Source organism: Phaethon aethereus (genome assembly GCF_964289735.1).
Source record: "Phaethon aethereus genome assembly, chromosome: 18".
NCBI lineage: Eukaryota > Metazoa > Chordata > Aves > Phaethontiformes > Phaethontidae > Phaethon > Phaethon aethereus.
The window spans coordinates 6,654,426-6,667,152 of NC_138594.1; the positions used below are offsets into that span (position 1 = coordinate 6,654,426).

At 43.0% G+C, this 12,727-nt stretch overlaps 1 protein-coding gene across 1 annotated transcript in view; it reads right to left on the reverse strand.

The window, feature by feature from the left end:
- The window catches only part of MYO15B (myosin XVB), a gene marked incomplete at both ends in the record, with an annotated part of 44,629 nt that extends 32,900 nt beyond the window's left edge, over positions 1 to 11,729 (reverse strand). The window contains 13 exons of the mRNA XM_082008273.1: positions 101 to 224; positions 315 to 373; positions 815 to 928; positions 1,283 to 1,444; positions 2,984 to 3,097; positions 3,629 to 3,692; positions 5,475 to 5,578; positions 6,125 to 6,221; positions 6,617 to 6,691; positions 7,271 to 7,380; positions 8,137 to 8,200; positions 9,238 to 9,299; positions 9,375 to 11,729. Of these exons, the coding sequence (XP_081864399.1) occupies positions 101 to 224; positions 315 to 373; positions 815 to 928; positions 1,283 to 1,444; positions 2,984 to 3,097; positions 3,629 to 3,692; positions 5,475 to 5,578; positions 6,125 to 6,221; positions 6,617 to 6,691; positions 7,271 to 7,380; positions 8,137 to 8,200; positions 9,238 to 9,299; positions 9,375 to 11,729 (3,504 nt within the window). The remainder of the gene's footprint in view (positions 1 to 100; positions 225 to 314; positions 374 to 814; positions 929 to 1,282; positions 1,445 to 2,983; positions 3,098 to 3,628; positions 3,693 to 5,474; positions 5,579 to 6,124; positions 6,222 to 6,616; positions 6,692 to 7,270; positions 7,381 to 8,136; positions 8,201 to 9,237; positions 9,300 to 9,374) is intronic.
- Positions 11,730 to 12,727: the final 998 nt, after the last annotated feature.

The window sequence follows — 12,727 nt, forward strand, 5'->3', positions numbered from 1 at the left end:
AACGCACCCATCAGATACCCTCCCATTTCTGGCAGTGACTGAGGAGAATCACCACATGCACTTGCAGCCCAGAAAATATCAAAAGAATAGGAAAAGCAACCTCAAAACCATGTATGTCCACAATTCCCACAGAACAGTCTGATTCCCAGGGAGCCAACCACTCATTGATTCTCAGCAGCAGCCACTCAAAGAGCAGGTAATACAGAGTCTTGGCAATGGAGTCCCTGAGCAGGAAAGGGGAGTAAAAGCAGTTACAACAAAGACAGCACCCTTAAGTACATCCCAGCAACCCAGACAATAACAGCAGAAGTCACCTGGCATCAATGGCTCCTTCTACAGACAGAGGAGTGAAGATTCGATCGTAAGATGTCACCTGGATACATGAAGAGCTGGAATTTGCTGTTATTATCTCACAAATACACATAATTTTTTAAATCCACAAGGAAGTCAACCCAGTTAATACATGACTTTTTTTTTCAATTTGGCCTGAGAATTTACCCAGGTATCACAGGAGAAAGTAAAAACAGAATTTGGCTGCCACAATTTCAGGGTGGGAGTCAGCTGGCCAAAGTGTTAAGCCTAAAGCCACCTCATGTCAGAGAAAAGCCCTCCTAGATGTGAGTTCTGCCATCTTTACAGAGCTGCCTTGAGGCATTCAGCTCATCCCCATTACTGATCCAGCACAGCAACCATTTTATTCCTGCTGTTTCCTCACAGATTTTGGACCTTCTAAGGTGGTGGCCCTTCTGCTAACAGAGCAACTGGGCTCTATCACTCTTCAGGATGAATGAGAAATCACCAAAAAGGTACTCACAGTTACACGGTGAGTGACAGCACTTTGCAGGAAGTCTGCCGACACATGCAACAAATTGGCCACAATCTGAATCTCCGTGTCACTGGCAATGGCTGCATGTTCATAGGATTCTTTCTAAATAATGGAGAAGAACAAAAGATTCAACTATGGATGGGATACTATGTTCCACTAGAGTTGGTGTTCTCTACAGCACTTTAACTGCACAGAGCTGGTCACAGCCTGGACAAAACACCAGCGTCTGGTGTTCATTTCAGCTCCTCAAAGAGCCACCCAAGCTCTAATGACCTTTGGTTGCCTCCCATCTTCTGTCCTTGCCTAGGTCAGTCTAGTGACTAATATCAAAAGAACAGAATAGTTTTCAAAGGATATCATCTTCAGTAAAGAATAATGCCCCTGGTCCCATCACATGGGATAACAACAATGTTCAGCACAAATAGCCCATTCCCAAGATGCCAAGGATTAGTCTACCTCATAGGAGGTAAAGCAGATATTCCCCAGTTGCAGAATGGCAGCCAGGACAGCCCAGGTGGAGGTCAGCTGATCATCCGAGAGGCTGATTCCCTCCAGAGCTTGCACCAAGACCAGAAAGTCCTGACTGTCCTCCTTCCCCAGGATGTCACAGGCTCTGCCCTGAGAGAATAGGGACAGATAATTGTTGTCAGGCCCTTTTGCCCCAGGCTGGAGCTGAACTACCCGCAGCAATCTTCAGAGAAGTAGTTCAATGTTTTAAGGACTGGAGAAGTCTGAAATAAAAAGACCAAAGACACCACTAGTGGGAGCTCAGCATTCATGACAGACCAGTCTCTTTTGTCTCTGGAGGTTTGAGAGTAAGATCTTTCTTGCCAACACATGCTAAGTTTTTATTACAGTTCCAATATAGGCACCCCAGCTACCTCTTGCCCACTGCTGGAGCACAGCTTGAAAGAGCAGGGGATGCCAGAATCTACTCCCATCTAAGTCATGTCAGAGTTGCTACCCCAAATAGTACCAGAACCCAATGTATGAAAGCAAATGGGTTTCTGTGCACCTAGAGAGCCATCCTGGGTTACAATCTCACTCATGTCTGCCACAGAGCTTCACTACAACATGGGCACTCTTAATCTTCTTGTGCTTTTCTCTGCAAGAGGACACTCCTATCAACTGGCTGTGACCCTAAAGTTCACAGTCAATCCTATTTGTGTACAAGGGCATTCCTTGACAAAAATTTCCGGCCGATAGCCAGATTTAGATGAGGACAAGAATGAGGTCCAGGCAGCCCTTGGGCTTTGTCTTGCCAAGACCAAGATCCAAAAGAGATTTTTGTCAGTCTCTGATAACTTCTTTATGCACAATCTGATCTTTTTCACTTTTCTGCAGCAAGCTGAGACACTCCTGTTAGCTACCCTGTTGAAAAATTTAGTTTACAATATAGAACCTTTGCCAACTAGGAACAACACCCCATTAAGGGATGGGCCCTTAATTGCCCTCCATCCTTGAGTCATTAATGGTACTTGTCCATTCCTTGCCTGAAGGAAAGATGATAGCAATCATTCGTCAAGGATTCCTCATATGACCACAGCTACTGTAAAGAGTTTGCCCACCTGGGAAAACTGACCCACACAGCTGAAATGGGAAAGCTATCTTGCTATTGCTGTGAACTCCTTGAGTACGGAAAACATTCTTAAACAAAAGAAACCCTGCTCCAAGGTGATGGTTTGCCATAAGCTTGGCAAACAATCTTCCAGTTTAAATAGATTGTAATCAACAGTAAATTTCAGTGGTTTAAAATTTCCACCCATTGACTCAGTAAATGAAGCAAGTGTTCTGCCAAAGGTGGAAAGAAAAATCCCCTGCTCTTTTCCGTCCCACAATAAATTGCAAATGCAAGGAAAGCCAATGAGAAAAGGATTTCTTCACCACAAGGTGGAGTCGTGGGCCTACAAGAGGACTACTTTTTTAAAAGGCTTTCTTTGGGAGCAGAAAGGGCCTGAAAGGTGAGAAAAAGATCACATAAAAGAAAAAGGTAGTCCTTTTTAGGTCAGGTGTGAGAAGGAGCAGAGCACATTTTAGCATAGTCCTGTGAGGGACACATCAGGAGGGAAGCAAAGTTACCAGGCACCTCACTAACCAAAGAGAAGTCTTGGCCATTTCAAGCTATCAGCTACTGCAGAGCATCCTCACGTCACTTACCTGATTCAGGTAAAAGTAAGACTCTGCCTCTTGCAAGTACAACTCCTCTTTCTGCTCCATAGGCAGCCCAGCCAGTAGCTCATAAAACACATGGTAGTTCCTCTCACCATGGGCCTGACAGGGGACACAGTTCATAGTGTTGACTCATATCCAGTTCCAAAATCCTACAGAATACATGCTGCCATGAACCAAACACTCAAAGAGCAGGACACTGAAACTCTGAGGTCAGCAAGATGACGCCAGAAGCCACCCAAGAACTATTTCATTTGAAAAGGTTCCAGGGTTTCTCACTGTCACCTTAAAAGCATTCTGGTTGAGAGCAGTCCCTGTCACACGACTCTAATATCTGACCTTTTCCACACTCCAGACATTAAGAAAAATCAGTTGAGGGAAGATTTAACTTCCAGTAATCCCTAATAAGTGGCTTCATTCAACCTGTTTGAGACAGAGCAACCTCTTATTTTATTCAAATAAAATAAGTGAATACCTTGTGCTACACAGAGGAGCATATTTCTTACTAACAGAAGAAATGGAGACAATTCTCACACTTATTCCTATCCCTGTTATTTAACAGTAAATTTAAGATTAAATATGAATAAGGGAAAGAGGGACCCCTCTAGGAAGGAGGGGCTCATTGGTCCTCACCTGAAATACCACACGGGACTTCTCCAGCAGGTACTGGGAGATGGATGTTCCCACCACGACACCACTGAGAATAAGGCAACAACAGATACTGTCAGAAGCTAGGGACAGATTTTCTGTAGATCCATTTCTCTGAGGGTTTAGCAGAAGGAATTGTTGCTGAGAAACAAGGGTATGACCTGACCAATTTGGTCTGACTTTTGGAGCTTTCCAGCACTGGTGTTTTGTATCAGACTATTCCAAAGAAAGCAGCTATGAAACATATAGATTCAAGTTTGGGTTCTGAACAGCCTCCGGAGTACAAAGGAGCTTGGACTTGACTTAGACTTTCAGGCTATGTCCTGAAAATAGTCCAGGGAACATGCCATGCCCCTTCACTTCAGCCATATCTGATTGCTGTTGCATTACCACTCCTCCATCTGACCTTGGCCACCCATTTCACATGTCAAGCTGATAACCTGTGGGGACAGGGATCACCTTTTTGTTTTGTAATTTAATTGCATCTTGCACAAAGTGATCCTGGACCAAAACCAGGATGTTCAAGTACTACAGCAATAGTGGGCCATGCAGCTAGCAGCCTGGAGTTAAGCTGCATGCAAGGACCTATAGGCCTTTAAGCCTGTCATGCATCTCATGCAGATTAGGCAGATGTGTAATGAAGGGCTGAATTAGTGAGCACCTGCATATACACAATTGATTTGAGAAGAGTCAATATGGCTTCTGTAAAAGGAGATCCTGCCTCACAAACCTCCTGGAGTCATTTGAAGAGGAAGACAAATTTGCAGGTAAGAACGAGCTAAGGGATATCGTCTACATGAATTTCCAAAAGGTTTTGACAAAGTTGTGAGACTTTCAGGGAAACCAAGCAACCACGGTCCTGACATGGGTAGGAGTAAATGGCTAATCCTCTTAACAGTGGGAGGCAACCACTAGAGTACCATAAAATGTCTGTGCTCTGACCTGTGAGCGTAACTCAAGGTTTGATAAGTGACCTAAAAGAGGAGATAAAGAGCTATGTGACAAAACTTCCTGGTTGTATGAAATTATTCAAGGCAGTGAGGATGAAGGCCAATTGTGAATAAATGCAGACCTTACAATGCTGAATGAGCACCAAAATGGCACATGAAATTCACTGTAGGTAAATGTAAAGTGATGCACACAGGCCAAAATAATCCCAGCTTCTCATATAAACTAGCAGGCTCCGAGTTAACCATTGCTGCTTAGGACTGAGACCTTGCAGTTATGATAGGCAGTTCCATGAAAATATCAGCTGAGTGCTTGGCAACAGATAAAGAAAAGAAAAAAGTAAACCAGAAGTTAGAAAGGAGGCAGGTTCAAAATAAAAAAGTTGTTTTTCACGGAACTGGTTAGACTTGTAGAACACTTGCCAAAGATTGTTGCAAAGGCATGAAGTTTATACAAGTCCAAAAGGAAACTGGAAAACCACAAGAGTCTCAGAAAAACTCCTGAGCTGCTGCAAATGGTTAAGCGCTAACGGAGTGTTAGCAAAAAGCATTATGTGTATTTGGCCCATTCTTACTGTTGCCTCAGGGAATGCTTGCGGCCAGTGTCAGAGACACAACATTGTATTACATGGCTCCTTGGTATCAACCACTTCAGCCATTCTTAATTTATCACCCATCTTGAAAGGTGAAGATCTATTCTTTTGCGGAAGAAACCTAAAACCAAAATAGGGGTGTCAACTCACCCTCTTCCTATCCTGATGATAATAAGAGTGTAGGGGAGGGAGGGCTATTGCATGAGCTCTAAGCACTGCTAGACCTTTTCTCACACAAGCACCCCTATACAGCTGGGAAGGACAGCATCCCAAGACGTTCCTTTAACTCACTGTCGCAGATGGACATTCAGAAGCTTTCCAAAACGGCTTGAGTTGTCGTTGAAGATGGTTCTGGCATTCCCAAAACTCTCCAGGATTGGTAGGACATTGTAGGGCTTGGAGAAAAGGAGGAGAGAACACTTCAGTAGCAATCACGGGCTTTTAAACCGAAAAGGGACTTAAGTAACTGTTAGGTTGAAAATCCAAGAAAAAATGGGACTTCACTAAAATAATTCTTGCCTGGCTAAAGAGTCTCTACTTAAATTTCTCTTAGTATCATTACTTCTAGCCACTGGCGAGTTGCTCTATGAGCTCTTTACCTTCACTGCTATGATCTTTCACTTCTGCTCTGTGTTTGTTCAGATTCACTTTCCAGACACTGTTATAAGGTCTCTAAGGCAGGTATCATTCCTCTATTCATACAGATACAGTTTTCTATACAGCATCGGGGCTCCCAGATACTAAAATACAGAATAACAAATACAGCAGCTGCCCTCCTGTCTTTAAAGGAGCTTTACCTCGAACGACAAGCCATCCAAAGTCCAGCACAGTTAAACAGGAACAATGAAATAACATAAACAGTATGGCCCCTTTACCCTGTCTTTGGCTTTTACTCCTTGCCTAACCATCACAGCATAAAGCCAATCTCAGTTGCCACTTACCTGTCTGATCCTGTGGCAGTCTGATCTCTGGTACAGCGTGGTCAGATATTGTACAATTGCTTTGGCAGCTTCTGTTTTACCTGATCCACTGTGTCCACTGGAGGAACAAGAAGTAAGGAAGATGGCATCAAAACAAAATTACCTAATTTAGACATATCAGAAGACCTGTTACAGTAAATCAGTGGAGCTGTACTGATTGACAACAAATGAAGATCTGTCACATACTGTTTGAAACATTGAGACAACTTGACAAAATATAGACCCAAATAAGAGTCCATTGTGAAATGCCAAACGCCTTCTCTTCCACTCCTCCAAACTGATGTGAAGTTAAATTCAAACTGTATTTGCGCAGAGTGAAATAAAAATCATGTTCTCTACTGACAGCCTTCACACAAGAGCCAGAATGCTAAACTCATGGACAGTGAAATAAAAAGATGAAAGCCTTACATAAAGAAGTTAACAAGGCTTTGGAAAAGCACCCTTATTTCCTACCTGATGATGACACACTGCTCTTGCTGTGATGACAGGGATAGCGTGTAGGCCATTTCTGCTATGGCAAAGATGTGTCTAGATGTACAGAAAGAAACCCCCAGTTAACTGACCTCATGTTTCTACCTCACAAACACAGCACCAAAAGGTTAGTCACCAGTGATCTACACTAGTGATGGGCCATTATCTTGATATGAGAAATGTGAGGAACCAGGGAAATCAGAGCTTTGTTCTTTGCTGACATTAGTTTAATATCACTGTTACAAGCTATTGCAAAGTTCAGGTTCCTCCAGGACCCCTTCATCCTAACCTGTGCCGTAGTGTTTACGATAAGGGACACCAGCAGTATTGTCTGCACTAGAGGAACCTGCCCACGTTCCCAGATCTGATGGGGTTGTACCAGTGTTGGCAGTGGGGAGTGCATACTGCCAGAACTCCTCAGGTACAGGACATGTAACAGTCCCAGCAGTCATTGAATTCAGGACCTTCAAGCAATGCTCAAAAAACTTGACCTAAATAGCTTAGCTCTGTAGCATTACAGATCCAAGCAACTGTGACATTCATCCTGCTCTGTCAGACAACTGGAGGAAAATAAAATACTTTCCAGAGCGCAAACAGCACAGAGTTTACAGAGTTTTTTAAAAAAGAGAAACATACGGGGCATTTTTTGAGAGAGTCCCTTGGTGATACTGGGTAGCCATGTCTTCAGAGTAGATACCAAGGTCTTTGAAAGGATTCACAGAAACCAAAATTTGCCCAATGTAAGTCTAGGACAAAAATAAGAAAGGGAGAAAAATCTGATGGCTTCCTAGAATTTTCTGAATGAGGAATGTAACAGAACACATATATTAATACAAAGATTAAAATTACTTTGGAAGGAATACTGTCGATTCTGACTATACTGACAACTTATTCAGGGCATAGCACAATTTTTCAGTGGTCATTTTCAAAGCTCTGTCATTAATATTTAGGGGTAAGGGGGAACTCTCTGATCGATGGTTATCTTCACTGATCACTGTCTATTCTCTGAGCTTCACATGAAATTACAGGCACAGGTTTGAACACCTGAGCCAGTAAATGAAAAAGAGAACACCTAGCCATCCAGAAGTAGCTCTGGACTGTAACACTGCGAAATGTTCACAGAAACTCTGAAGTTTATTCTCGAGAGCCACAATTTTTACTCAGAATTGCTTTGCCAAGACAGTAGAGTTCCACTAGGAGCACCTGAGGCTAAAACTGAACCAAAGTATACTCATGGCTTGGCAACAAATACCAAAATTAAAGAGAAACTCTATTTTACCACAAATATTTCATACTACCCATTCTCTGAGCAAAACCCGTGTGAGTATCCTTCTTATCACTGTTCCCAGTAATGGAGTATCTTGAGATGCTTGGTGCATTATTAAAGCTTGATGGAATGATAGAAATTATATTCTCTTAAAGCTTATTGTTCAGAATTAATAAGCACTGAAGAAAACCAAAAAACTCCCCCACAAAACAAAACAAAAAATCACTACCCATACATAAATAAGATTGCAATGGAACCTCTTCTTCAAACACAGCAGAACTGAGCTCTCACAGACTTCCCTACAAACAGAGGAAAGGACTTGTCAGCCATAAGCTTCACTTCTATGTGTTAATATTAACCTTTCTACTCTCCCAGGGATTTTGTAGGAGGCTTGGATCTGAAACTATTCACTGCTTTCACGTGGTTCCAACATATCCAGGATTAAACACATCAGAGAGAAAAGCCAATGATCAGAATATCCAGCCTGTCCATCTCCATGTGATCACATCTCCTTGCACACAGCCTTTACAGTTGTTTCTCTCAACAGGATGGCAAGGGTAGAGGGTGCAGGACATGTAGGACATGAGAAGCAGTCTTAGGTGCTCCTCTTTCAACAACAGCAGTGAACCCATGATTTAAGAGCTGTTAAAGATGCAGGGCCTGAGTCTGCCATAGCTGAAGGCAACTGGAGTTGCTAAAGCCAAGGATGCCAGTGTCAGTAGGCAAACAACATAAAAATGTGCCTTTCATCGTGCAAGTCTTCCTGGCTTAGTACCCACTTCATGCAACAAGAAGGGTATGTCAAATTCCCAGTTCCGTCCCTCTGCAACACCACAAAAGTCACATCAACCTCTCAATCTTGTTCTCCCCATTCATAAAGTATATTTGGTTTTTTTATAACCCATTTCAAGACTGGGAACCATTTAACAGGAGAGGTAGAGTTCCCTAGATGCATCTGTAAGAAAGTCTGCTAACTAGGATGAGCTGCTCGCTCTGGTGTGCGACTGCAGAGATTCAGTGTGCACTCTCTGTGCAGCAAAGCCTGGGTATGCACTATACACAATAGTGTCAGGAGTCCCCCCTGCAGCAGTGCTCCTCCCCACCTGATTCACTGCATGCCCATAGCTTTAATAGTGCAATTCAGCCTTTTACTTAGCTTTACTGAGAAGCATCCATTATTCAGCTATGATAGCCCCCAAATTAATTCAATTTTTTCATGTGGTGGACAAAGATTTATAATGTGATTTTTGGTTTTGAGCCAACAGTAGCTTTGAAGGATAACAAGCAAGCCCCCATGACCTTTAATTAGCTGCAGAATACCACCGACAACACATACTCCAGTCTGGTTAGATCTTCGATCTCCTCAGCTTCTACACGGTGATCTTCACACATGTACACCTGAAATGCATAGATATATTACTGAAAATCAGGAGAAGTTCAGTTTCATTCCAATACTGGAGACACCACCTGTACCTGTTTCTGCATTAATTCCATCTCTAGCATGTCGTCAGTGATGTCTTCTGCCTCCCACTGATCCTTGCAGACTGTCATCACATGACTGTTGGTCACATGTGGGTCCTTGTAGATAGCCCATTTGCTTAGGTTTTCAATGGTTAGCCGTGGCAGCAGCAATTCAGAGTTCAGCCATGTCGCAAGATCACATCCCTGAGACTGCTGCTGAGACCAGTGAACACAAGGTATGACTATGGACCCTGCAGTCTGGAGGACACCTGAACCTTCTTTGACATCCACCTCACTGGAATAATCTGATGTACCTATTGGATCCTCTCCTTGATGCAGAAGGAAGCCCCGTTCACTATTTCTCTGAGGGCTTTGATCTATCAAAGATCTGGGAAGGCCACATTTGAATCTGCAATTCTGTTGCATAGGCATCGCAGATTTTTTGTCGGATAGAGATCTCAGTTTTTCTAGGGAATAACCATTCCCAGAGCCCCTGGATAAGGAGCTCTCTGTCTTAACGATGCTGTGGACTCTGGGGAATACTACAGCAAACTTGGCATCAGTAGCATTGTTCTTCTCCTCATCCAAGCTATGTAAATATGGAAAAGAACTGGTTACATGAAAAGGAGGATCACCAGAAGGCAAATCAATATGTCCCACTTCCCCTGCCATTTTAGGAACACCTTTCCCCTCCACTAATGGAGGAGAAAATTCTTTGTCACTCAACTCAGCCCTCCCTGGCTGTCCGACTGCACCAGGGAAGTCTTTGCCAGACTGACTGACCCACCCCGCAGTGCTTACAATCTGGATTGCCATTCCACTTCTGAATCCGTAAGGTTTGCTGCTCCTTTTCCTCTTCCCAAATTTCTTCAAGATCCATCTTGAAATACCAATTGCACGTGCCACACTCAGAAAATAAGCTTTCAGGTTTGCTTTCTTGGCAGGTTTTTGACCAAGCCAGCAAGTGATGTTTCTAAAAGCAGAATGGGAATGCAAGTCTTTGGATCCTTTCCCATCATGTACATTTTCTTTTTCAGAAGGTGCCTCTGCAACAACTGCTTCTGCTTTCCCTTTTTTTACCTCTAAAGTCTGGCCTGAAACCAGTTTAACTTTTCCAATAACTTTTCCAACTTTCTTCTTCTTGCCAAGAAGCTGCTTGTCAGACGATTTTTTTGTAATAGTGGAGCAGCTTGAAATATTTGAAAGATCTAATCTTTTCTCTCCAAAACTCTCAGCTATGTTGGGTTCTTTCTGTGTACTGAGGGTTTCTAGAGTTGTGGGTTTTGAACAGATGCTTTCAACATTTTTCAGGTCAGAGGTGGTTTCCAAAGCCATCTGGACAGGATTTCGTTTACAGCTTGTTAATAGTTTGGTCTCAGCATTTTTATGTTTGTTTTTCAGATTGAGAAGGATTTGGGATTGAGAAGAGCATTTCTTTGTAAGCATCATCACTGCTAACTCCTGCTTGCTGCAGTCTGAAGAACTGTCCCTCTGTATATGTCCTACCATTGTACCTTGTTTTGCAGTCTCACACCTCCCAGATTTCTCTTCCAACATCATTTGCTGCTTGGAGACCAAAGGGCTATCTTCCAGTGCGTTGCCTTCATCATTCACCCTCTCTTCCTGTTCAGTTCCTTGAAGTACTTTGCGAAGGCAAACGTGGAGTTTTGCTTTCACAGAACTAGGCAGTGCTTGTTTTGTTGCATATTCTTTTCCTTTATCAATGCTCTTTTCAGTGCTGTTCTCTCCATTGCTGTCAGAATTATCATGTGCATCTTTTGACATATCTTGAACTTTGTCATTTTCTAATATATTTTCCTTGCCTACTTCATTATTGCCATTTTCCCTATTCTTAAGACTTTTAAGTTGGAATCCTGAAAATCTTACATCATCATCCTCCTCACTGCTCTCAGCTAAAATAGATTTTGGTTGTCTTGGCATGTCATCTTGCTGCTTCACTTTCTCCTCTGCCTCCAATCTTGAAAAGTCAGTGCCTTCATCCTCAGATTCATTCCTTCCATCTGTGGTTGCCTGCTCCATTTCAGTTTCAACAGATGTGTCATTGCTTTCATCAAGCAGTTCCTTGCAGCCTTTTCCTTCATCCACAGGAGGATCTTCGAGTACGGCTTCTTTCTCACTGGTGCCATCTTCCTCTGAGGAACTACTCTTCTCTTCACTGCTTGCAGTGCTGTCCACTACAGCACTCTCTTTTGTACCTTTCTTATGGGTCCAATGGCCTTCATTGCTGGAGTCAGAGCAGGAATCTGAGGTTTCCAGGAGATTCTCTTCTGCACTTTCTGTGACAATAATCCTGGTATGTTTTCCAACTTGCTTTTTCTCATTTCTCTCACCTTTTCCCTCTGCCATACTGCCGTGGGATTGACAACCTGACTTCCGCTCAGAACCTTCCTTAAAGCGGTGATTCTCATTGTGCTTTTCCCTAGGCCTGGCATTGTGTGCCTTCTGCGGTGAGTCATGTTTCTGAAAAGAGCTTTCAACACTTTGCACTGCAATTGACTTTACAGACTCAGTGACTTTTTTGCTAATAGCAAGACGCTTTCCACACTTCTTTTTGAAACTGTGTTTCTTGCTGTTTGTGGCGGCTTTTTCCTCTTTATCGCTGCTGTCCTCACTTTCTTGTCCTGATGTCATTTCCTTGCAGGTCTTTCTTTTTTTTCCCTCCAGCTTGGACACTAACTGTTCTCCATGTTTTCTCTCCAAATGAGGTTCTCTCTTATAATTTCTCTTGTAGGCTCTTTTTCTCTGGAATAATTTTTTGTGACCATTTTCTTTGCTTCCCTGAAGCCTTAACAGCTTCTGGCTTTTTAAGGGGTCTTCTTCAAGGGGGGCATCTTGTTCAGGCAATGACTCTTTACCCTCCATCTGGCCTTTACTCTTACCTCCCCACCGTGTCCCACAGTGGATCTTTGAATCTCCTGGGGAGTTTGCCTTTTTCTCACAATTCAACATTTTCTCTTTTCCAACCTTTTTGTGCCGAGACTTGGATCGGGAAGGAGGCATTTCTCCAGTGTTCAGCAGTATGTGAGGGCTTATCTCAATTCACCTATGAAAGGAAACATTGTGCATTTTGCTGTGAAATAAGCTACAAAGAGAGGCCAGATCCTCCTAAGCGGTAATTTACCTCATTTCTTTAGAACCAGAGAAACGTTTGCAGAACCATACCTGTGCAGCTGAGGAGTGCCAAACTGACTGTCCTGTTCCAGGCTAATCTCAGTTTTATTTTGTCATGAATGACCCTTATTTTCTTCTTTTATTAGATCTCTTGCCAGAGGCCAGTCATATACAGGCAACTGAACAAATGTCCATGATTTTCCAGAGTTGACAAAGGTTTGGCCACACCATGG